This window comes from Gouania willdenowi, chromosome 15 (genome assembly GCF_900634775.1).
Source record: "Gouania willdenowi chromosome 15, fGouWil2.1, whole genome shotgun sequence".
Lineage (NCBI taxonomy): Eukaryota > Metazoa > Chordata > Actinopteri > Blenniiformes > Gobiesocidae > Gouania > Gouania willdenowi.
Genome location: NC_041058.1, coordinates 28,450,288 through 28,476,802, shown reverse-complemented (window position 1 = coordinate 28,476,802; position 26,515 = coordinate 28,450,288). Strand labels below are relative to the sequence as shown.

The 26,515-nt window shown below is 39.9% G+C and overlaps 1 protein-coding gene across 9 annotated transcripts in view; it reads left to right on the top strand.

Moving 5' to 3' along the window:
- birc6 (baculoviral IAP repeat containing 6) overlaps positions 1-26,515 on the top strand; it is a 179,581-nt gene that overhangs the window by 80,358 nt on the left and 72,708 nt on the right. For 8 of the 9 annotated variants that reach the window (XM_028467678.1, XM_028467674.1, XM_028467673.1 and 5 more), the window contains exons 42-59: positions 71-197; positions 275-385; positions 1,260-1,518; positions 1,701-2,269; positions 2,929-3,104; positions 3,196-3,292; positions 3,731-3,925; positions 4,029-4,229; positions 4,309-4,588; positions 4,671-4,927; positions 6,596-6,704; positions 6,913-7,143; positions 7,557-8,394; positions 8,583-8,726; positions 11,660-11,789; positions 21,718-21,849; positions 23,207-23,368; positions 23,476-23,649. In XM_028467678.1, coding sequence (XP_028323479.1) covers positions 71-197; positions 275-385; positions 1,260-1,518; positions 1,701-2,269; positions 2,929-3,104; positions 3,196-3,292; positions 3,731-3,925; positions 4,029-4,229; positions 4,309-4,588; positions 4,671-4,927; positions 6,596-6,704; positions 6,913-7,143; positions 7,557-8,394; positions 8,583-8,726; positions 11,660-11,789; positions 21,718-21,849; positions 23,207-23,368; positions 23,476-23,649 — 4,192 coding nt within the window. The remainder of the gene's footprint in view (positions 1-70; positions 198-274; positions 386-1,259; positions 1,519-1,700; positions 2,270-2,928; positions 3,105-3,195; positions 3,293-3,730; positions 3,926-4,028; positions 4,230-4,308; positions 4,589-4,670; positions 4,928-6,595; positions 6,705-6,912; positions 7,144-7,556; positions 8,395-8,582; positions 8,727-11,659; positions 11,790-21,717; positions 21,850-23,206; positions 23,369-23,475; positions 23,650-26,515) is intronic. The other variant, XM_028467677.1, reaches the window with a different exon arrangement.

Below are 26,515 nucleotides of genomic sequence, written 5' to 3'. Positions count from 1 at the left end.
TGACAAATGCAGAAGTGTTGTGGTATAGCTCAAAGCCACACTTTATGATCAATCTGTCGTTGCCTGGCAGCTAGAGTCCCTGCTTCAGTTGTGGTTAACGCTCAGCCTCAACACCAGTTCACTCAGCAACGAGGAGAGTGGATCAGATATCTTTTTATTCAATGCCAGCCGAGTGCCAACTATCCCTCTCAACCAAGGTCAGGACACCAACAAATACTTTATGTAAAACAGGAATCTGTTAGTTAGTTCACCTTTCATTTCTTTCTGTGTTCAGCCTCTATAAGCAGCTTCTTAACAGTGCTGGCGTGGTACCCCAACACATCCCTAAGAACGTGGTGTCTGGTTCTGCACTCACTCACCCTGATGACCAACATGACAGCCTGCGGTCAGTAGTCGACTCTTTATTGGTTTCCCTTTGCGGACGAGTGTTTCCTGTAAAACACCGGCTGGGGTTGATCTTGTCTGGTTGAAACCAAAACAGTAAAAACAATCCATCCACTGGTCTTATCGGGCAGCAGGTTTGATATGGCATTAAACACACATCTCAGTACACCATTATTCGGTTCCTTTTTCTGTTGTGGTCAATGATGATGTGCATTCTTTAAGTTTTTGTAGTTTACAGATGCCTGTTTTTACAGTCGGCTGTTAGATTGGATTGAGCCCTACTTTATTTTTTTTCAAGACAGATGTCCTGTGAAGTGAAATTCTTCGTTTTCAATGCTTGAATGTTGCCTCAGACCAAATAAATCTCTCTGCTGACATAAAAAAAACTTATAAAATGAGTGTTTTTCAATGTTATTATGCTACATACATTACTTGGTGGTTCAAGGTGTGGCTACTTTTTTGTATTGGACTACTATGTTGTTGAAGTACAGTCATTTAAAGCTTTCCTGTACAACCACCACACTCCCAGTTCACAATCTGCTTTCCATACTGCTGTGGCAATGTGTCACTTTTTTAAAAGCTTGTTTTTGATTGGTGGTGGCATTTTATCAATAGGTGACCATTAAACAGGAATAGACTGTACAAGAGAGAGTGAATTGAGCAGTTACTCAAAAGTGCAATATTTACCAAAAAAGAAAGAGAAACATTGGTGTTACATGAAGTGCAAACTATTATGTTAATGTGGCAGTTGTGTGATATGCTGCTGAAAAAAGATGTGATAATCGCACTGTGAAGATGTTTACATCAGCATGATCTTTAACCTTAAAACAATCACAATTTCTGCGTTTTCATGACACCTTGGTTTATGCTTCCAGCTTCTGGCAATGGGATGATCTCTCAAGAAAGCACTGCTCAGCAGATGGTTTCGGAACCCATATTGGTTCATGTCCTGGTCCGCTTCCTGTCTGGCAGCAGCAACAATGGCACAAGTCAACACAGCTCTCAGGTGGGACCCACCGCCACTCAAGCCATGCACGAGTTTTTGAGCCGCCTGCAGGTCCACCTCTCCTCCACTTGTCCCCAGATGTTCAGTGAATTCCTTCTCAAGCTCATCCATATACTGTCCACTGAAAGGTAAGTTCTGGATATGCTAGTCAAAGCACCCAAATACACAGGAATTGAAACCTAAAGCATGACAGTAACAGTATTCTTGTAAAATCTAAATCTACAAATGAAATTATTTGTATTGATCTACTTATTTATAATATTTCAAATGAATTGTAATAAAATTGATCTTATGGTTTCTGAACCATCAGAGGCCCGTTCCAGTCGGGCCAGGGTCCTTTGGATGCCCAGGTGAAACTTCTGGAGTTCACCCTTGAGCAGAACTTTGAGGTTGTGTCAGTGGCTACTATCTCTTCCGTCATTGAGTCCGTCACATTCTTGGTTCACCACTACATCACCTGCTCTGACAAGGTGGTTTCCCGTAGTGGCTCAGATGGCTCTGTGGGTGCTCGAGCTTGTTTTGGGGGTCTTTTTGCCAATATCATCCGGCCGGGAGACGCTAAAGCTGTCTGTGGAGAAACAACACGTGACCAGCTAATGTTTGACCTACTAAAGTTGGTGAATGTACTGGTGCAGCTGCCCCTGTCCGGGGATAGAGAGTTCAGTGGACGGCTGCCACCTGTTGGTAGTGGAGCAACCGACAGTGTGTCAGATGAGGAGAAGGTTTGTGGCAGCAAAGAAAGTGTTGTCGGAGGATCGATATCCAGTCAGGGACCGACTGCTGGAGTGGCCGATCTGGTGCTTTCCAATCAGCAGATAATGAGCCAGATTTTGTCCGCACTGGGCCAATGCAACAGCAGCGCCATGGCAATGATCATAGGTAAGAAATGCTGCATGGGCAAAATGCATCAAATTACATTATGTATTGTATTGTCTACATTAAAAAACAAACAAACTGCAAATGATAGTATTGAGTAATTTTTGCTTAAGAAGTTTGCGTAGTTCTGAGATGCAGAGGACACACTCCTCACTTAAGGCTAAAACATACTCAGGTGGACATCTGCGGAGCATGGAGTCCACTCAAAGTCAATTAAATTTGAAGCTCATATTTTACGACCTTGCAGACTTGAAAAATATAGATATATACTGTACATTTTGGCCAATATTGCTCAGCCCTAATTTGAATGCTGCTTTACTTCCTGCCTCACCAAAGCTTGCTCTACTGCTTGATGCCCTCTCACAGTAAATATGAGGTGAATGCAAGTTTGAAATGAAGAAAGCATTTTTTTTGTATAATAAGTAATATTCCAATATTCACATCAAAAGTAAAACATGCTACTATTTGGCTAAGGCTGGTTCATTGTAAACAAACTTTTTTAGTTTTTTAATGATGGGATTTTTCCAACATCGTATCATAGGAAACAGTTAGAGGTTTGTAACAAAGGTATCCCCTGTCTTGGAGTGCATCACTAATGCATATTTCAGGCGTCAGGTGTAGAAGACCTTGGCTACCAGCTGATTGTTGTTTCTGTTCCTAAGGAGCAAGTGGCCTCCACTTGACCAAACACGAGAATTTTCATGGCGGTCTGGATGCCATATCAGTGGGAGATGGCCTTTTCACCATTCTAACCACCCTCAGCAAGAGAGCCACCTCAGTTCAGGTCATGTTGCAGCCCATTCTCACATACATGGCTTGTGGCTACATGGGCAGACAGGTGAGCTTTAATCTGATACACTTAGAACTTTGAGTATAAGCAGTCGCCATTACAGAAATGGTGCCAAATGCTTGTTCTGATGTTGTTGTAGGGCTCTCTTTCCACCTGCCAGCTGTCAGAGCCTCTGCTGTGGTTCATCTTACGGGTATTGGACACGAGCGAGGCACTCAAGGCCTTCCACGAAATGGGTGGGTTGACATGATGCATGAAGTGATTATTAAAAAAAGAGAAGGCAATTTGTTTAACTGCAAAATCATGCTCGGAGATTTACACACTGACCATTTGTATGTGTGAAACCTTTTTTTTTAATTAATTTTTTTATTAAACGTGATTTTTGTCGAGCATCATTTACCATTTCCAGTTACCTTCACACGTTCATTTGTGATTCATGCATTTAAAAAGGGAGTTTGGATGGTGGATGCCGAGCTACTTATATACATAAATGAAAAATAGCCATTAAGCTGACACTGGTACATTTACTGCAATGTTGATGAATGTACTTTGTCTTTGTAATATATATATATATACAGTATATATATAATATTAAAGTAGGACAGGCAACTTCGCTCTACTGTTGTCCAATGAATATACTGTCTGGCTCTTTTGTCTTTCTTTTACCTAACCAGGTGGTGTGCAGTTGATATGTAACAACATGGTGACCAGCACTAGGGCAATAGTGAATACAGCACGAAGCATGGTGTCCACCATAATGAAGTTTTTGGATTCAGCTCCTGGAAAGACGGCTGATGGGAACCTCAAAGCTAGAATGCTAACCTCAGAACCGGACAATGCTGAGGGACTCCACAATTTTGCACCTTTAGGTGATTTTTGTTTCATTTTATTAAAATGCAACAGCACAATAATATTGATTGAAACTAAATTTACATCCGTATTTAAGCTTTTGATGTCTTTGTTCCCTTGTAGGAACAATCACAACCAGTAGCCCCACAGCTCAACCTGCTGAGGTCCTGCTTCAGGCCACGCCCCCACATCGACGGGCTCGCTCTGCAGCTTGGTCCTACATCTTCCTGCCAGAGGAGGCCTGGTGTGACCTCACCATCCACCTTCCAGCTGCTGTGCTGCTGAAAGAGCTCCACATCCAGCCACACCTTGCTTCCCTTGCTAGTGAGTAACTCACAGCTGATCACTGAGTACATTGTTTCTTTACTGTTTGTCAAAAACAGCATCAAACTTTTTGCTACAGCCTGCCCATCCTCAGTTTCTGTGGAGATCAGTGCAGACGGACTCAACATGCTTCCTCTCTCCACACCAGTCATTACCAGTGGTTTGACTTACATAAAGATTCAACTGGTCAAGGCAGAGGTTGCCTCATCTGTTTGTCTGAGGCTTCACAGGCCACGGGATGCCAGCACATTAGGGCTGTCTCAGATCAAACTTTTGGGTCTAACAGCTTTTGGTAACACCTCTTCTGCCACAGTCAACAATCCTTTTCTGCCTTCTGAGGACCAGGTCTCTAAAACTAGGTACAAATAGCAGATCATTCAACAGCTTGTTTTTGTGTATCAGATGTAAAACATTGTAAACATAATCGTGTCTCCTTCACAGCATTGGGTGGCTGCGTCTTCTCCATCATTGCCTGACTCATGTGAGTGACCTGGAGCCTATGATGGCTAGTGCTGCTGCACCTACTGCCAACCTGTTACAGACATGTGCTGCGCTGCTGATGTCACCTTACTGTGGCATGCACTCACCCAACATTGAAGCTGTGCTGGTCAAAATTGGCCTGCAGTCAACTCGCATTGGACTGAAACTCATTGACATTCTGCTGAGAAACTGTGCAGCCTCTGGCACCGACCCTGCTAGTGAGTCACACACAAACACAACATTGCAAAGACATATTTATCAGCAAGACTTCCCAAATGCACCGAGGAGCTTCTAGATTTATTACTTTATTGCCTCAAATGCTTCTTCAATTAAAGTATTTTGACAAGCAAAGAAAGAAACAAGGTCACATTTTGCATTCTGTTTGATTCTTGAGCTACTTAAAGTATTTTTGTTATATCAAAAAACAGCTGCATGGGTTTTAAGAAGTTTTTTTTTTTTTTTTAAAAATGCTTGAAAAAACGTAATCTTTCTGGTGCTCATCAGTGTGGGGATCCAACTTGAAGTTTTGAAGAGATCTGAGGCACTTCCATCAATCTTGTATTTGTATAGCGCCAAATCATAACGGTATCTCAAGACACTTTACAGTAGAGCAGTATTAAGGACGGACTCTTCATTTTATGGATACACACATATGCATATATACGTATATACACATACATATGTATCCCACACCCAACATGAATTCATCATGGCGGCAAGGAAAACCTTCTGTTAAGCAGCAGGAACCTTGTGTGGATCCCCCTTACGTATTCTTCATTGTGTACTGCAGCAAGACACTTCACCCATTAATGTGGTGTGTGTTGGTGGTGGCTAAAGGAGCCAATGGTGGACCATGACCGCCTCACTTTCGTCAGTCTGCCCCAGGACAGCTGTGGCTACAATAGTAGCTTGCCACCACTAAGTGTGGAGTGAAAGAATAATGCCATGTACAGCACTTTGAGTGACCAAAAAAGGCACTTTATAAATCCAATGCATTAAAAAAGTGGGTTTACGGGTCTCTACTGTGCCATAAACAAACATAAAGATGGTAGCGGGATGCAACACTGGTGCCACTGTCTTACACGTAACTGAGGTAAAATGATCCTTGGGAGAAGAGTGTACCCAACAAATCACAACTTAAACACACTCACCAATCATCGAAACTTACAGACAAGTTGCTTCAATAACCATACCGTCCACCAGGGGGAGGTTAGAGCATTTTTTGACCACTTCTGGTCTCAAACTAAAAAAAAAACAAAAAACAGCAGGGGCGTTAAACAAGAGAAAAAAGGAAAAAAAATGCCGCTGCTCCGACCAAGATGGCCACAAGGCTACCAGCAAGTGATAACGCTGTTGGTTATTTCTTTTAGCTTCAACTGTAGCTCTATACAGCGGTATGCATGGCACGCGAGAAGAAAAAGGAAATGCACCTCTGACACCGAACTTATTACTTTTCTCGGCCTTCCAAGGGTCAAAGGTTATCTTGTTATGTATACTCGAACTGCACATGCGCATATGTAACATTTGGTGCTTTAAGTGCCGCCTCTGGCGGTCAGCAGGAATGAAATGGAACAAGCCTCTCACTTAAGATGAGCTTAAAATTAGTTTCCAAACAGGAGCAGACTCAAGTTGTTCACTTCTATTGATCCCCAAATTATAGGTGTGCAAATTCATTATTTAATTCAGTTATTTTTGCTCCACATGCACACCGCTTATGTGCACTCCAGTTAATAATGTCTCGGCCTCACAGACTAAGAACCATGGACGTGTTTGCAATGAACAAATAGTATAAAATGAATGTCTTCAAAAGGGGCACATGTTATTGTTGTATTAAAATATCTAACCTCACAGCATTAATATATTTTATTTTGTTTCTGTGATTTTAGATTTAAACAGCCCTCTGCTGTTTGGAAGACTTAATGGCCTGTCCTCAGACTCTACCATTGACATTCTGTATCAGCTGGGGACCACTCAGGACTCAGGAACCAAAGACAGGTAACTGAAATATTTAGCCATTACCTTGAGTTGAAAGCACATCAACATAAAAAACTATCTGTCAAGGTGAACGGCCAGACATTTTGTAGTAAATAGTATCCTTACAAACACCTTGATGATTTTTTATTCTCCCCTGGTGTTGCATATAAATGCAAAGATTTTTTAATCCTTCCACTTATTAAATAAAAACTGACTTTTTACCCTGCAGAATCCAAGCTCTACTTCAATGGGTTCATGACTCCTCTCAAGTGGCAGCCCATAAGATCAGTGTTCCGAATGCATACAGTGGACTTGGCACTTCCTCAGCAACATCCCGGGAATATGGCCTGCTCATGCCCTCGCCCTCTCACCTTCATTGTGTGGCGTCCATCTTGTGGCACAGCTATGAGCTGCCGGTTGACTACGACCTGCCTGCACTGCTCAACAGAGAGCTGTTTGAGTCAGTCACTGTTTATTTGGTCAAAATCAGTTTTTTATGTACAATAATGTTGTTAGGAAAGCATACAATCTCACAATATGATGGTAAAGATGATCGATCCTTTTATTGGGGCACAAGATAAACTGATTGAGATGAGCAAATAAAAGAATGCCTAAACATTTTGAAATTGAATTGAATTTTACAGTTTGCCTCAGCTGTGTTCTTGTATTCTGTTGATCAGTGTCACCAAGGATCCTTGTTACCCATCAAGCTACAATTATAAAGAAACCTACAAACACATAACTGGTTTTACATGAACATCGATTAGCATTGTGTGATAGACGCATTGTGCATTTTTCTTAAAGCTGTTGAGTGTAGATTTGTCTTGTTACTTTTCAAGTTTGTCTAATAGTTGTTTTGCTTTCCCCCATTAGGCTGCTGTATAATTGGACCATGTCTTTGCCGTGTAACATTGTTCTGAAGAAGGCTGTGGACAGCCTTCTCTGTTGCATGTGTCACATCCACCCATCTTACTTCTCCTTGCTCATGTCCTGGGTGGGAATTTTATCAGTGCCCAGTGCCAATCAATCCCAAGCCCAGTATCGTCGCCTCGCCATGACTGATGATGGAAAAAAGCAACATGCCAGCACAAATATTGCAGGGCTTACAGATGACTCCAAACATGCAAGGCTGCCTATAAATCTGTCGGAGTCCCAGTTAACTACACTGGCAGCTGCCTCCCAGTCTCCAGGAGCCATTGAGCAGCTGCTGGATTCAGGCTTACCTTCACTGCTGGTTCACAGTCTGGCACAATTCTGTGTCAGCCTCCTGGCCAATGCTGACCTACCACTTCCTGCCAGTCAAAGACACCACCATCACTTCTACCATCCGCCCTCCTCTTCCCTACACAGTAGGCCACCTTTGGCTGCTGAACTGACTGCTCCTGTACTGCGTTTCCTCACTGAAGTGGGCAGCAGTCAGACAATGAAGGACTGGTTGGGAGGACCAGAGGTTAATTCGCTGTGGACTGCCTTACTGTTCCTACTATGCCACTTCAGTGGAAGTGCCGGGGCCAATGCAGGATACCAGTCCCTCAGTGCTGGATCTGCAGCTGCACCTCCTCAGTCTTTGGGGTCGCACTGTTCCCTGGCATCCGTTGAACAGACTGGAAGTCTGTCCACCCAGCAGAGAACAGCTCTAGAAAATGCGACAGTGGCTTTCTTTCTCCAGTGCATATCTTGTCACCCTAATAATCAACGGCTCATGGCACAGGTCTGCTTTCACATCAGACTGTGCAAAATGCACTAGAAATTGAGTTTTAGATTTAAATTTTCACAAAACACCTCTAGATATATAGAAATAAACTTGTATTGATACCAGATTTTTTTAATAACTAATTTAAAAAAAAAAAAAAAAAAAAAATTATGTTGTCTTTGTCTTTTTTTGGGGGGGGGGGGCAGGTTCTCTGTGAACTCTTCCAGTCAGCGCCTCAGCGAAGCAGCGTGCCAATCTCTGGTAACATCTCAGGATTTATTCGAAGACTATTCCTTCAGCTGATGCTGGAGGATGAGAAGGTCACGGTTTTCCTCCAGTCACCCTGTCCGGTAAATATCTCTCTCTCTCCATCATTGATAGCTGCTTGTACACATGCTTTTTTTTCGGCATTTGCGAAAGAGATTTAAATAATTGCTTTAGACAACTTGTTCCGACTCCATACTGGACTTAACTCCAGGGCTTGTTGGGGTAGGTGGCCATAACAGGTTTTTTTACATTTATAAAAACAGTAATTTGGTTATAAAATTGTATAATCAAATTAAGGAGCTTTGGTGTCACTAATACAGTTGCCAGTGAAATTTTGCATCTAGTGATAATGTGGTATTTTTTGGAGAATGCAGAATTAATCACAGTATTACTAAAAGTCTTGCAAAGTGTGGCACGTACATCTTATTCGTTTTTTTCTGTTGTTGTTGATGCACGTCATTAACACATTTTGTTAACCTTATTAGCTTGTACTAGATGTCCACACACTTTTTTTTTTTTTTTTTTTTACATTATTGAGAAGTCGTGTGACTTATCTTGGTTATCTGAAAATATTAATGAAAATCCCAAACTTGATGATTTTGAACATGAATGTTGCATAAGTGACTGAACACTAGAAGGCACCACGGCATCATGAAGCAGAATACACTTTTCTCCAGTTAAAATGAAAAATTATTCCATCAGACAAAATAATGTCTTTCTTATTTGTTCTGGATGTCTTCCTAATGCCATGTGCTTACAGCTTTAAACAATGATGTTGATTTTATTTTGTTAGCTCTGTAGAAAGATAAAGGTTATTAACAATGGGTTACATGAATGAAAATATGAATTATGATTATTAATATTACTTCAAATTTTGCCAGGGTGCCAGTCCTTTTAACAAGAGAAATGTCTTAGTTGTTAGACTAAACCCATTAATTTGAAACCATGGAAGTAGATCGTACAGCAACATCTACACCTTAATACACAGCTTTAATGAATCAGAGGAATCAAAGATTACGTTTAACCTTTTATTCAAAATTCATCAATTAACACAGTCAAAATATCAATTAAAATGGGATAATTAAATCATGATAAAATGCATTTCTAGGCTAATAAAAGTGAGGATTATATGTAAAAGTGAAATCGCTATTCTAGGAGAATGCTAGTCTACTAAATATTAAAAAAGAAATGCAGGATACATATTTGAATAAGATCATAAAATCAAACAATAAAATCATAAAGAGAGCTCATAAAACAAAGAGGGGAAGACAGACGGGAGAACGGACAAACATGAATGAAATGAACTGTGTGGAACATGTTGTGAGTGTATGTAAGTGTGTAGCTATGGAAGTATGTACTGTATGTGAGCTATTGTGGATCAAGCTTGCTGATCAGAGTTCGTTCAGGTACCTTGAAGATAATGTCCGGTAGAACTAGCAGGTGCTGTGTTGAAGAAACGCAGCGGGACGTGCCACCGTTGAGTTCTGTTGCGTTTCCACAGATTAGCCCCTTCAGCCAATCCAGTTCTGGCCTTCGCAGCTGGGTTAGAGAACGGCTCGTGGCTTACCACAGTGGGTCACGGGCCGGGCTTCTTTCGGCTGTTACGCACTCACTATGCTGGATTTGTCCGAACCAAGCAAGCCGTTGTTTCCAAAAATGTAACCGTTTCAACTAAAAATGAATTAAAATAAATGAATAGATGGGGAAGGGAAATGCGATGAGCATGAAACGGCCAGCGTCCCAAAACTAAAGTTTTGGACGGTTTTCGTCCTTTTAAAAGATGACCTTTGAGGCTCGCCTCCTAAGAATGGGTTTTGTTGATTGGTTTAAAGTTGCCAGCATCTCAGCTAGCTGTGTGTGGGTGTGTCTGGGGTGTGTGTATATGTGATGACAATCATGAGGGATGATAATAATGAGTTCAGCATATTCAAATAATCTTTTCGACATATCATGAAATATCATGTATTATGAGACAGTTTGATACCAAACACGACTGGAAAATAGCCTAGTATTACTTCAGGAAGAGGTTAATAAATTTTACTTAAATTTTACTCTCAAAAATCACGTTATGCCTCTTCTTTACTATATGGTTGCAGTAGATACTTTAAACTAACTTCTGTGATGTTTACTGATATTATAAGCACTTTTGAAATGATGAAACTTCTAAAATAGCATTCTGTTGGGGATAGAATCACCTGAAAAGAGTGGCATAGGACAGACAATATTTACAATTTAAATTTCTGAGGGAACCATTCCAATAATGTTTTCTTTTGTGACTTTTCAAACATAGTACAGTTTCTTTGTTCTCATTTGGTTTTGAAAATTACTAATATTTCTCCACTGGGACACATCCCAGAGGAGGCCTGGGAAGTGTCCTTGTGTGACACACCACAGGTGGTCAGGGATCAATGGGACAAGTTCTGTGACCTTACAGCATCCCAAAGGTATCCGTTTGTGAAAGTGGGAGAAGACGGGGGTTCTTCCTCTTGTGTGGAGTCGTAAAAAGAGTTTGTACTGAAAAGTTCAAAGTGCTAGAGCCAGTCTCCTTGGCTCCGTTATTGGGTTCAAAGGAAGCATAGTGGGGTTAGCTATGCACCTCAAAGTTGCTGGAGAGGTATTCTGTAAACAGTTATAAAGAAACAGGCTCCTTGGTTAATCCTGTTAGAAAGAGGGTCTTTAGGTTAAAGTTTAGCTTAGATTGGTTTGGTTTCCTATTGTAGGCCCGAGCCCGAGGCACACCCGACGTAAATTATTCTTTTATTGAACGTATTGCAGCCGGTAGATTAATAGTGCGGTTGCCTTGTGCAGCGGCTTGGACCAATAATCTAAACTCTAATCCAGATACCTATGATTAGATTCAAACCCAAGCAACTATTCAGGCATGCATAATTTGACATCCACATAAGACATAAAAGACGCAAAGCTTTGGTTGATTAAGAATTATTTCTGAAAAGTAAATAAAGGCATGTGTGGACCTGAAGCTGAAGAAATTCTAATTCAAATCTTTACCCCCCAGTTATACAAAGGACGCATAAATGCCACCAGCCACATGATCCAGCATCCAATGTATGGAGCTGGGCACAAGTACCGCACTCTCCATCTACCCATCTCCACCACGCTGGCTGAAGTCCTGGACCGGGTCTCGGGTACGTTTCACACTTGTAGTGTTTAGTTCCACTGCAGATTGATGTCTTTGTTGTGCATTATGTCTCATTTTTTGTAAGAGTTCAGGTTGAGCATGACGCACACTACACAACATAAGCAAATTAATACACACTATCACACCAGTGTCCCATGTAGGCCAGAATGACCAGAGGGTCATTGGTTTTGCTGGGTAAAATACAGTTTTGTTTTTTGGCTAAAAAGAAAGTCTTTATTCATGCCACTGCTGTTATTGATCGACAGCTTTTTTTTTTTTTTTTTTTTAATCAAAGTCTTTTATTTTTCACAATGTTAAACAAGAAAAACACAAACAAAACTAAACGAAATGCATCCAAATGCATATGACCCATAACTTCTTTCACCCAATGACCATATGTTGGAGGACGTTCCATTTATACAATATTAGCCTTCGAGACAACAATGAGCAAAAAGTAATCATGCCGATTTGATGCCTACTCAAGGGAGCATCTACAGAGACCACCCCGAATAAAGCAGTCAAAGGACAGGGGTGTACCGCTTTCCTACTAATGCTGGAAAAAGCCTCAAAGACGGATTGCCAATATCCAAAAAGTTGCGGACAGGTCCAAAGTGTGTACATAAGCGTAGCAGGAGTTTGGTTGCTGCGGTCACATGAAGGATCCAGGTCCAGCTTGAACTTAGACAACTTGCCCTTGAACAAGTGCAGACGGTATACCATTTTAAACTGAACCACAGCATGTGTAAGTGAGATCGAAGAAGAATGAATGTTCTGTATGACCTTTTGCCAAACTGAGTTATGGTTTTATTCAGATCGGTTTCCCATTTCCGCTTAAGTTCTTCCAGGCTCGCCCTAACAAAGTTTCTCAGTTGTAAATATCTAAAAAAAAAAAAAATGCGACTTAGGAATATTGAATTTTTCCACCAACTGTTCAAAGGAACTGAAAGGACTGTCTATATATACATTGTGCAAAGAATGTATTCCATTCCCATCCCAGATGTTAAAGGCCTCATCAGTCACCGACGGAGTAAACATATGGTTCTTTGAAATGGGTGCTGTGAAAAATAACTTGGTCGACTTCAAAGACCGCCTCCACTGATTACAAAATGTAACTGTGAACTACAACTGGTTCGGAAGAATATGATGAGATGGACAGTTTGGGAACGATAATTCAGAACAAAGCAGTGCGGCAGGAGAGGCAGATATGATCGAGCCTTTCTCCAAAATTACCCAGCTAGGTACTGCAACGTCATTTCTTAGCCAGTGCAACACTGAGCCAATGTTTGCTGCCCATTAATAGCACATAAAGTTAGGGAGCCACATACCACCCAAAATGCAAGGTAGCTGTAGTATCTCTTGCCCATTCTTGGATACTTTTTTATTCCATATCAAATAAGAAATCTGGCTATTTAGATTTTGAAAGATTAATGGGTAGACTTTGTAACAAGTAAAGAAATTTAGGCAAAATATTGATTTTAACCGAATTAATTCTTCCCCCCATGGAGAGAGGCAACAAATCCCAACGGGCTATGTCTTGTTTAATATTTGACAACGGCGGTAGATAATTAGCCTTGTGTAAGTCTTTATAACTACTTGTTACCCAGATACCAAGGTATCTTAAGTATTTTAGAATTGCTTTTAAAGGGGACTGTTTTTGAAAAATTTCCTTCCAGTGATGTTTTGGGCATCATCTCACTTTTCTGGAGATTGACTTTATAGCCAGATATTTTCCCGAATTTACCAAGCGAATCTAGATGCTATAGCAGGGATGCTAGACAAAGGATTGGAAATAAACAAGAGTGTCATCATCATAAAGCAAAACTTTATGCTCTGAACCCATACTGTACATATTATTCCTTTAATGTCTATACTTTGCCTCATGGTTATAGCCAATGGTTCAATCACAACCACAAATAGAAGTGGAGAGAGCGGACACCCCTGCCTTGTGTCTCATTGTAACTGAAAATAGGATGATGTATTATTGTTGGTAAGGATAGCCGCCAATGGAGAAGCATAAAGCAGCCTCATCCATGACAGAAATTTAGAACCAAATTTAAACATTTCTAAGGGTTTGAAAAGGTAGTCCCACTCCACCCGGTCAAAAGCTTTTTCGGCATCTAGGGAAATTATCACCTCATCTTTATGACCAGGTGGAGTGGGAGAATACAAAATATTCACCTTATGTTAAAAAAAAAAGGATTGTCGATTTTTCACAAACCCCGTCTGGTCAGGTGAAACAATAGTGGGAATAACCCTCTCAAGGTGCTTTGCCAGTACCTTTGCTAATACTTTAGCATGTTAAAAAGTGACACTGGTCGGTAAGAGTTGCAATTTAGGGGATTTTTATCCTTTTTGAGTAGCAAAGTAAAAACAGCCTGACACATGGACAATGGAAGTAGTAACATAGTCAAAGATTCCATGAAGACTGACAGCAATATTGGAGAAAGCAAATCGGAAAATTTCTTTAAAAAATCAACTGAAAAGCTATCTGGCCTCGGAGACTTGCCACTCTGCATGTCACTTATTGCCAAGCCATTCTCAGCTGCCAAGATGTCTATGAAGGTAGATATGTTGCAAAATGTGAGAGCTTGTAAAATGTGGTGTCAGCGCTTCTAGAATGCGTTGTGAGCTTGTGTAAAAAAAAATCCACACACGTGAAATAAATTTAATGTCACAAATTATGAAAAAAAATGTAGACTGATATTTCCACATAGAGTTACAGCTGCAAACTTGTAATCCAGCATTTATTCACATGTTTCTTATTTACTTGCGTAGATCATAATTTACAACACACCTCTCCGGTTACAACTTCTCGAATCTACAGCTACAGATGATTAAACTACTTTTCTCGTGTGAATCTGCGCTGCTTGAGTTTTGCAACACATTTTGCGTGACGTCTGTATCAAAACTGATTTATGCTCATAAAAATGGTTCCTCCCCTCCCCGCTCCCCTGTGTGTGTGATTGGCCAATCAAAAGAGAGGATTTGTTCCCTCCCGAACTTTCAACAATACCACTGGGCTGCCAATATACGAAATATACTCTACTGGAAAGGATCCCAAAACTCTGATTCAACCCCTAAATGGCTTCAATAGGAACATTTGTCCTGTCATTCTACCTCTTAAGATGCATTGCTTAATACAAATCTTTCTTTACTTAAACGTATATTTGAATATTCTTCAAATCCAATAATTAAACACTCTTAAGATATGGACGCAATTTCGAAGAGTTTTTTCGTTAAAAGATAATTTAATCCACGCCCCTATAACAAGAAATCATCTCTTCAAACCATCAATTATGGACAAAGTGTTCGATGTCTGGGTTAAAGGAGGAGCCACTACAATTGGAAATGTGTTTATTAACGACACTTTTGCATCTTTTGATCAATGGACATCAAAATTCAATATTCCAAGGTCACATTTCTTCAGATATCTTCAGATTCGTAATTTTGTATCAACATTTATCTCCTCTTTTCCATCCACACTGACCAGCTCTCTCCTAGACTTGATTTTAAAACTGAACCCATCTTCTAAAGGCTCGATTGGACTTGTTTATTCTTGAATTAACACTCACGACTTGAAACCTTTGATCAGGTTGAAAAACTTTTGGGAGGAAGAATTGGTGTTAGAACTTTCTAAGAGAATCTGGGAAGAAGCTGTGGGAAATATACACTCTTCTTCCATTTGTTTAAGACACGCCATGATCCAATTTAAGGTTATGCATCGTCTCCACTGGTCCAAAATCAAACTATCTAAAATGTTTCCTGATATTGATCCCTTGTGTGACCGTTGTAGGCAAGCACCAGGCACTCTTACACACATGTTTTGGTCCTGCCCAAAACTGGATGGGTTTTGGAAACTGATATTTTCAACATTTACAGATGTCATAAAAACGTCATTAAAACCCACTCCCATAGCGGCAATATTTGGGGTCATACCACATGACTTGCATCTCAGTCGTCGGGCCAAAACTATGGTTGCTTTTGGTTCTCTTTTGGCACGCCAACTGATATTGTTTAAATGGAAGGACAAACATCCTCCGAGTTTTCAATCATGGCTAAATGATATTGTTCATTTCTTGAAATATGAGAAAATACGATACACCACAAGGGGCAGTGCCCAGAAATTTTATACTATCTGGCGACCTTTTCTCACTTACATAGAGAAAATGGAATCTATCATACTGTAAATTAGAGCTGATGATCCCACCACTTTTTGGGTAAGTTACTTATTTTGTTGTTCACTCATTATTTTTTTTCAATTCGTTTTTAGTTTATGTATGCATATATGTGGGTATGTATGTATTGTGTACATATGCATATATTTTTTTTGTATATTTTATATACTTTCTATAATTTACCCTTTTTCAGCATGTTTGAACTTCCGTTATTGTTTATAAAACATGAGAATAGCTCAGCTGGAGCTATGGGGTGGGGAAGGGGGATGTTTCACTGTTCTTATTTGAAACATCATTGATGTTAATGTTTTTGTTTATATGTATGTATAATTGAAAAAGTAACAATAAAAAGACCTTGACAAAAAAAAGAGAGGATTTGGAGACAGTGGGCTGTCTTTTTAGCGCAGAAACCGGTGATATGATGGAAACAAAGTAATTTTTCTTTACTGTAAAGGCAAAATGCTGAAATTTGCCTCCACAGATTGTTTGAAAAAGGTTGGTAGTCATTTACGAACAAAAATAGTCATAGTGATTCTCCTTGTTGAAATTTAGGGTAACGCTATGTGGAGATGAGGATCGAGAGCTGACAGCTGATGCAGTGGCCAAGCGGTTAATGTATTTTACAAAATCTACAATCTGTATAACGTGACAAAGCAATAAAACAATGAACATGTATGTGAACTGTCTCATAAAAATTAAGATTTTGAAAAAATACAATTGACATCTCCGACAATTAGAATACTGTGTGTTGACATATTTGGAATCATTGAGAAAAAAATATTAAAGAAGCCACAATCATTCCAGTTTGGTGCGTAGACCGAGGCTAAAATGACAGGGAGTGTGAATCCCTACCGCTATTACAAAGCGCCCTGCGGAATCTGCATGCACCTGATGCAGTAAACTGCATGTCTACCAATCATAATGGCTACACCTCTTGATCTTGTGGAAATTAGATTGGAACACCTGACCAGACCACTTTTTGCTCAGACTCTCACTATCCGCAGAAGTATTTTACTATATTTTAAGGTGTGATTAAGAGATTTCACATTCCAACTTACAAAATTGACTGGACAACCAAGGGGATACCTGATTACTGTCGTGCTAGCCATTTCACAAGTACCTTAGGTGTTACATGTACACAAACCATATTCATTGCACACATGCAGGCAAACAAAAGAGAAATAATCCAATAGCAAAGATCCGGTAAAGCAACCCCCTCTACTGTTTGAACCAGGAGACAAAAAACAACCAAAAAAACCCAACAATTCTGAACAAAAAAAATCCACACATTACTGTGCTTGTACTGGGTAATACTGCTTTAACCACTTGGGCTCCCAAGCAGCCTCAAGCTTAAAGTAACATAATAATAATAATAATGATTTATGAGCATAATAAAGTTACACAGCCTACTCAACTGAGCAAAAATACCCCCCTCACAAAAATAGGAATGTGGCTGATGTATGTGGAATGAAGATATCGATTATATGCAAACAAAAAGTAAACACACTTCAAAGAGAAACTAATGCGTCAATATACAACCTGAGAAGACCATGGATAGCAGGGTTACAGTCTTAAAGTCATTGTTCATCCTCCGTCACGGGAATAACTTTCTCCTTCACATACGCCATGGCAACAGCTGGATCAATAAACTCCAAGTCCTCTTCACCGTCTGTGATGTGGAGCTGTGTCAGGAAAAGTAATCCATAGCGCACTCCTTTTCGGTCGCGAAGAAGCCTCCTCACATCGTAAAAGCTGCTCAAGCCTTGGCCACGGTAGTAGTGTAGTCGGGAAGAATTGTATCCGGTGCATCCATGAAGCGCAGCGCGCCACGGGTACAAGCCCGATGAAACACCTCCGCACAATCTTGATCATAATAGAGCTTTGCCACTATCACTCGGGGTCTTTCGCCCAGTTTCTTTTGTCCGGATGAGCAATGTGCACAATCTACCAGCGGCTCCTTCTCAAGCTGTAAAACCTCTTTCAGCATTTTGGCCACCGTCACAGGGGAGCCATCTCGTCACATTTCCCCTTTAGCCCCTTTACCTCTGCTTTCAACTCGGCCACTGTATCTCGTAAGGCGACAACCTCATCTGACCAAGTGGACAAACCATGTCATTTACTTCCACTTTTACTTTGTCCGAACGAAGTGCAGCAGTGTTAATTAAAGCTGTCTTCACTGACTGTATTTCAACTTTAAGAGTGTTGAAATCCTCTGCTAGGGCCTCTTTCATCTCTTTCTTTATCATGGCCGAAATATCAGCTTTAAGGTCGAGAAGAATTTGTGCTTTCAGGTCCGCCATTGTGTCAGCTTTGTTGGGCAAGGGAGGGGCTGCATCACCTGTGGTCTTGGGTGAACTCTGGTCCGAGGCTGCGTTGGGCCTACCTCCGGCTGGTCCAGTCTATTTATATTTTCGGAGGTTTGAAGCCATTTCAGTGTTTTTAAGACGTCAAAATCACCAGTATCCAAAACGAAGCCGAATAAACCTGAATTTTGCTAGAACAACTTAAAATGCTTCTCGGGAGCCCTGATCAGACACGTCTTACTCCGTCGCCGCCATTCAGTAACCCCCTGATCGACTGCTTTTAATGAAAGTATACATCATGTGTTTACTGAATTGTAACTTCTACAACTATTAAATAATTTTAAAGAAAATGATGCCCTGGGATTGATTAAAGAAAATGGTGCAAAATTTTTGTACATTTTAAGATTAAGAAGTCTAAAAATAAAAAAAACGGAACAATGTGGTTATTTGCATGATTTAACTTTGCTTCAACCTTTACCCAAATTTATCTTTCTTGCTAAAAAAGTACAAAAACATGTATGAACATCAAACAATATTATTATTTTTTATTATTATTAAAGAACACCATTTCAAAATAACTTGCATGAGAACAAGACATGGTGTGGCTAACTTGGATAAATAAAATAAATGTCAAGGATGTCAATTCAATGAGTGTCAGTACATCCAATGTGTCAGAGCATCCAATAAAACATTTTCCAGTAAGAGAACAATTCCTATCTTTAGGAATCTCTGAAAGCAAGAAATGTGTACAGTATGTTATATAAAGTCTATAAAACATTCTAGGTGGAATGTCAAAAACTTTCTATGCATTTAAAACAGATTACATTGATTATGCATAAATTGTGCATAAACATCAAAGAAAAAAATGAGGTAACGGTGCTTGTGTCTAGTGTTGTGTTCAAAACCTCACTATCCAAGACCAAGACTTGCCTGAGACCAGAATGCACCGAGACCAAGACTTTCGGGAGTTGAGACCGAGTCAAGACCAAGACCGACACAAGCCGAGACCAAGACCGTATTTTTTTTTTTCAATTTAAAAAAATATATAAATAAATAAAATTATGACCAGGTTCAACAGTTAAATAACATTCTCTCTTTAATTTTAGTTTATTTTAAATACATTTGACGGACAAAAAAGGTGCCTGCAAAAAATTAACTAAAATATTAAAACTACTACTGCTACTGATAAATTCACAATTATTCTACATATTTGAAAACAAGATTTTTATGTCAGCTGACTGTACAGCAAGTGTTTAAAAGAATTTCTGCCAAGAAATAATGATTCTTGATTCTGATTCTTTGAGTTGTGCAGGTCAACAGGTCACAGAGTTTCACAAGATCATTTTTTAGTTTGAAAAAGCCTTTATACAGGCCATTTTTATTAATTGACTTAGTTGATATCGTTTAATTTGGTTGCTGTAATGCATCTAGAATATTCAATTAACAAAGGTTTCCAGCTGTAACTGTAAAAGTGAAAGTTTCTGAAATAAAACTACAAACAAGTTGTCATCAGTCTAAAAAACATAGAGCTACAGGTAGATGTGAAACTAAATAAAACAAACTCAAACCCTGGAACAATCATGTGACAAAACAATCAGCAGTTCTTGTTCAGAATTATTATTATTATTCTGGATACAGTGGAAACAAACTATAAAAAATAATTATATTGTGAACCTGTTTATATTGTAGAGAACATATTATATACATAAATGTAACTGGAGTATAAAGCCACCAAAAAAACACCACTTTAAAAAGATAATAGACTAATATAAGACCTCTTTACAGTTATTTGACTCATTCTGCGCATGTGTAACTTGCGTTGGTGACAACATAAACCAAGATGGCGGCGGCCCGGACGACAGCCAACGCTATGTAATAAAAGCCTTAAAAAACATGGATATAATGAAAAGAGTGGATGGACAGAGGCATAGACATGCGGCCTTTCACACGGACTTATTAAACACACACGGACCTCGGTAAACGGAACAGGCTTCACCGAGTAAATGCGTCTTCATACTGCATTCACAGGCTGTAATATCACCAGTTTATCATTTTACCTGTTGTTAGAGCTACTATCTTTACCAGGGAGATAATATTTATTCATGGTGATTGTTTTCTGGAGTTTTACTGGGATTTTTACCGGTGATTAGTTCATATCTCCCTTGCGTTCCGCGGTCCAAGCTGAAACCGTAGCCAGACACACACACACACACACACAAATGCAGTTTTATATTAATAATAATAATTGTAATTAAAATTACATGATCATTGCGCAAACTGCTGATCAATTGGCTGCAACACCTGTAGCTGTTATAAAAAGGAACCCGCACACAATGCGTAAAGACGCACAGCTTATTTGGCACTTCTGGAGGACGAGATGCACGGGGGACTCCAGAGGGAGAGGATCTACAGAGACCAGCGAGATCTGTAGGCAGGCAGGACCCCCCCCAATGAGTTGGATATTCACTCTTCATTGAAATCCAGAACTTGGAAAGTGTCTGTAAAATGAAAATCTGTCTTTAAGGCAATAGCAGGGTGTGTAGTTTTCAAGTGTCTGATCATTTTTACGGGCTTTAAAATGATACCCAACCCTAGATCTGGCCCAGACTCGGCCAGGTAATTTCCTTTATTTGTTTTTTATTTGGAGGTTTGCTTGCAAGATGAATTTAATGTGTTTTTGAAGCTTCTTATGACACAGTTGCACCTTTTTCTGTAATTCAATGTAAATGCTTTCAATTGTAACCAGGAAAGTGTATTTGTATTTGGGAGTGATACGCAAACTACTTACTAGAATTTTACTGATACGATCTCTGTCTTCCTTGGATGTACTAACATAGTTTAGTAAAACAAATATGGCCGTTCTAGTTATACAGCAATATTGTTCCTCATCCAATAGCAGATTAACATAGGCTTTTATGATTGATAATTTCAGAAAATATCCAATAGTTTTGTTTCCAGTTAACATTTTACCATAACAAATGAAAAAGCAAATTGTTCAGAATATTGCTAACTTATTTGTTATTCTTATGACCATGCTTTAGCATATGAATGGTCCGTAAGAAATTTACCATTATTGATGAATAACTCAGCCCAAATTATAAAAGCATGTGCCAGATAACACCTTCATGTTTTCTTTGATGTGCTGTTCGTAGTTCACAAAGGTCTCTGGTATGAAGGACAGGGGTACGCAGCTTATCCTGTGTGCTTCAATACTGTAGTGCCCCTTTGCTTTTAGCTAGCCATGTACATGATTAGTGGCTCACTTCTTGCGACCTTGAACAGCTGATATTTCGCCAGATACACTGTATTCTATATTCATGGATTTAAGTGTGTGCGCTTCAAGTGTGTAGTGTGTGGGTAGCTTCAAAAGTTTTTACTTGCTGTCTTAAATATTTTTGGCATTATATTGCATTAAGGTTTTATTTACCATATGGCTCTCCTTTGTTCATTTGCACAGACACACCAAGCATCACAGCTAAACTGATCAGTGAGCAAAAGGAGGACAAAGAAAAGAAGAATCATGAGGAGAAGGAGAAGATGAAAGCAGACAGTGGCTTCCAGGACAACTACAGTGTTGTTGTGGCCTCGGGTACTTAAGCCATCTTATTCTTTGTTGTTTGGGAGTAAGAGTAGATAAACAATCTAATAAAAGCTTTAGCAAGCTTATTTTTCCATGTTGGCTGTGATACTATCCCCAGCTTGATTTATTTAACATTTTTTAACCTTCGTTAAGGCAGAGCAGACTAAGAACATTTTTATTTACAACTGCGGGCAAATTCTTTCATACTCTTTGTGGTTACAAGGATCATATAACAAAATAATACTTGTTATAAAGCAGACTGGGAGATTGCATATTACTTATTTAAGTGTTTTAAAACATGCAGAACGGTGGCTCTCCATGAATGGAGATTGAGCCCCCCATCGTAGCCTCCCCCAGCTCGGTACAACACCCTCACAAAGCAAAAACAGTACTTCAAACCAGAAATGGTTTTAGGAACAAAATAATCACACCTTTATCAGCCTTGCTTTGAGATAAACTAATGTAGTTTTAAATGTATTGACATGCACATTAAAACAAATTTTAACCTGAAATTTACAAAGTGTCACTATTTACGATGGCTGCCAACTTTGGTCGTTTAGTCGACTAATTGATCAATGCCGTCGTGGTAAATCAAGATTTTCATTGGTTGACCAGCAATGGTATCAATTTCAATACCGTAAAAAAAAATGCAATGCACTTATATAGGTGATAAGGATTAAATATCAATATCATGTATTTAATGCGTAAACATGATTCTATGTCCAGCAACAGCTCTGTGTAAGTGCGTGCGTGCTGCGCTGCAAAAAAAAAGTGTTGCGCTTCATCTGTCACTGCGCAGTGCGCCGTCCTCAGAGCAGAGAGGGAAAAAATTAAGATGGTCTTGAAACAAGCATCCACTGTTAAATCAATGGTTTTTCTGCACAAGAACATGGATTGTTTTTATAATTGATACGTGGATTATGTTAATTGTCAGTTTCAGGTCAGGTTCTGATATTGATACCTAATGTCTGTCGGACCTGTAGGTTTCAGTTTTGCTTTGTCCGGTTCTGGTCAAAGCTTGAAAGTTCATATCATAAATGGTCTGTTTAAAAGCAAATCGGCACCACAAAAAGCCAAAACAAAATTTTTTTTCTCCTCGTCCTCCTCTGCACCTGCTCATTCATTTTTGTTTTTTTCTCCATTCTCAGTTTTTTTTTTTTTGGTCGACTAATCGCTACCTGTGCCATAGTCTTGGTCAATCAACCATTGCCTTGGTTGACTACAGTCCTACTATTTACGTTACTTGAATTTGTTGGCTGTGTTTAAAAATGTATGCTTATTGAATAAGTCATACAAGCTCAGTAAATAGGACTATGCTATAATTAGTTGAAGACCAACAAGAGTAATTTTTTTTTTTTGTCTTTAGGTTTGAAGTCCCAGTCAAAACGAGCCTTGTCAACTCCTCCTCGCCCACCATCCAGAAGGGGTCGCGTTTTGAGCGACAAGTTGACAGCTTCATCTGGTGTGGATCCATCATCTAAAACCATCAGCGTACCTGTCTTCCACCTTTATCACAAGCTGCTTCCAGGTACAGCACACAGTCTATTGGAGACAGCTTTGTAAGACAAATATGTAAAATCTTTCTATATATCTTGATAAAATGTCATTGAACGTCTTTCTGGCTTTCCCCTTCAGGCCAGCCCCTCCCACCTGAGATGACCCTGGCCCAGCTGTTGACACTCCTGTATGACCGCAAGTTACCACAGGGCTACCAGTCAATTAACCTTACAGTGAAACTGGGCTCCAAGGTCATTTCAGATCCCGGCCTTTCAAAAACAGACTCCTTTAAGAGGCTCCGCACTGAGAAAGGTAATGTTTTATTTATCACTTTGCTGTCACTTTTGGTTTGGGCTATCTTATTGTATTAAATACACTATATTGGCTACATTCCAATAATTCAGCATTTTTCTAAGAAAAATCCATACAAAGGCCACATTGTAACATTGGTCACACTCTATTGGCTGATTAGGGTGCCCTTCAAACATCTCGGCTAATCAAAATGGGCAGAGAGGCGGGCTGCTATGCTAATGTTAGATTTAATGGAGATTTTTGTGTTTCAACTAAGTTTCCTTCTCCACATGAAGTCGTCTCCTCACTGCCCCACGTCTACTGTGTGGGGGGGGGGGGGTGTCAGTCATAGGCTGTTTGCTGCTCCTTGCACGCTGGAGGCTAGATCCATTCCATACATCTACCATACACAAACGGATGTAATTTGTATATATTACTCTGCGGTGGACTGATATGTGAACGCATAGACCGCAGCGCTCGCGCTCTGTACGTACCTGCTTGCGACAAATCACAGAAGTGGACTTAACTGGTTTCACTTGACCGGGAAAACGCGCAGATTCTTATCAGGTATGTAGTGCCCTATATCGTTTAGGAATCATTTAATCAACCAATAAAAATTGAATCCACTGAAAGTGTCATATTGTGAATGAAACGCCATCATCATGAAAAGGCCGTTCATTCATTCCCCCCTGCTCCGCACCCCTCCCGCTCCAGAGCTGAACACGTCTAATCAGTCACCTGCAACACCGACTAAACTGCCAAAAAAAACTGTTCAACTTATCAAGCACTCTGAATTACAGAGCCGAGCAGTTCCTGCTTAACTTGTGTGTCTGTGAAGCTAGACTCGTTTCTGGTGAAGCTACAAACGGGGAGGGAGGAGCTGAGCAGCCTTCGTCAGCTTCAACTGCTCAAAATGTTAACTGGTAATTTGAACAACATCTCATCAGTTCTACAGAAGATCTGTGGGAACAAGTTGTGTGTTGTTGTGGACGAGACTGATTCCAGTGATTGTTGAGTCTGAAACATCGTAGGTTCATCATAACTTGATAGCTTTGAATATTCTGGCCCCTAGGTTTTGTGTTTTTACTTGTATTGTTTGACTGAAAATAAAAAATAAAAAAATTGTTTTTTTGTTTTTTTTTTAAATTTATGAATCAATTTTGAATTGTGGATGATTAGAATTGTGATTCTTATGTGAATCAATTTTTCCCCCACCCCTACTGACTCACGCACACACATGAAAAGCATCACACCTGTATATTACATCCACACCTCTCATTTACAGCAACACATCTGGGCAAATGCATCCACACCTCATTTACAGCAACACATCTGGACAAAATCTTAAGAATGCTTTCAGAATCGTTTATTTCCTTGCCAGTGTTTGTTTGACTTTAGTGGGCGGGGCCTCCGTATCAGGTATATTTAAATGCGTAACATGTTAATGATGATCAAATTCAACTGCCGCATTTATCAACACCCGATCATTGGTACGCTGGGATTAGTCAAATACGAATGTTTCATAACTCCCAAGTTGGTCCTGTCGTACAACACAATGTGCATTCAGATTTGCACCCATTTTCACGCAAGGTTGATAAATGAGGGCCAGTGTCTCATAAGGCTCCTCCGATTATTTCCTCACTGTCCTTGTGATCACTGCTGTGGATCTGCTCTGGCACATACATTTCCATTCTAGTCAATGTATCATTTCTCACCGCCTGCTGATGCGGTGTGTCTCAGCTCTGGAAGGAGTCTGACGCCCTCTGTAACGCTTGCGCAGAGCTTTTATTTTTGCCAGGCGCTGGAACACGGTGTATACATTAAGCAAAGTGGTGCACAGACACGTAATCCAGTTTATTTTTATAATAAAATGCTCCGAGTTCAAGGCGGATTGTATTTCCATCCATTTTCCGACCCACTTGCTTCTTTTCAAGGTGGCGGGGGTGTGCTATCTCCAGCTTACTTCAAGTGCTAGATGGGGATACACCCTGGACAGGGTGGCAGTGAGTGGATCATATTTCACTTGTAGATATTGCACACATCTATGATTGAATCACAATAATCTCCATAAAAGCGCAATATCTACAGGGCAGGACCAAATGATTTATTTCTGAATGGCCAAGTTGGAAGAGGTGAGCCAGGCCATGGCCCAACAGAGGTCGTACATATATTTTGTAGATGGGAACCAGGCTAGCTTGAGGGCGTTGCGCGCACACAAACCAGGCCAGCAGGTGGGAATTTGGAATTAGGCTGTAACATATCAAAATGTGGAATAAGTGAAGCGCTGTGATTGTTTTCCGGATCCACTGTAGCTTTATGTCAGTCACGTCTTCTAATGTCCCACCCTTACTTCCTCCTCCTCTAGCTTTCCTCCTCACCAGGGTGTAACACTAACCTCTCTTTTTATGTATTCCATTCTAATAAAATTTAGCTCACCCTTCCTTAGAGAGGGTTGGTGATGGTCACAATTAAGCAATTAAATAAATATATATTTTCCATGGCAATAATAAAACGTGCATAGCTGTTGCAAAAAGATTGGACAACATTTAGTTTAAACCTTCGACAGCCTAAACAGACAAGGTAAAAAATAAATGTTTGTTTTCAGTAGAAAAAAGTGGTTTTGGGGTTTAGTTACTTTTTAAAGATAAAGCAGGACAATGCTGTGAATGCACCTTTTTGTAAGAATGGGAAACCAGGAATGAATGAAGGCATTTGTAGATGGGCTTTGTATATGAAGCTGATATAAAATGTGATTGTAGGACTTTCTATTTCTCTTCTGTGAAGGCTGGAAAGCCACATTTGCAGTCTTAGAAACAAAGTAATGCCAGTACCTGCAGTGCATGTAAAACGGAGCTCAAAATAAACACATTGTTTTGTCATGTTTTTT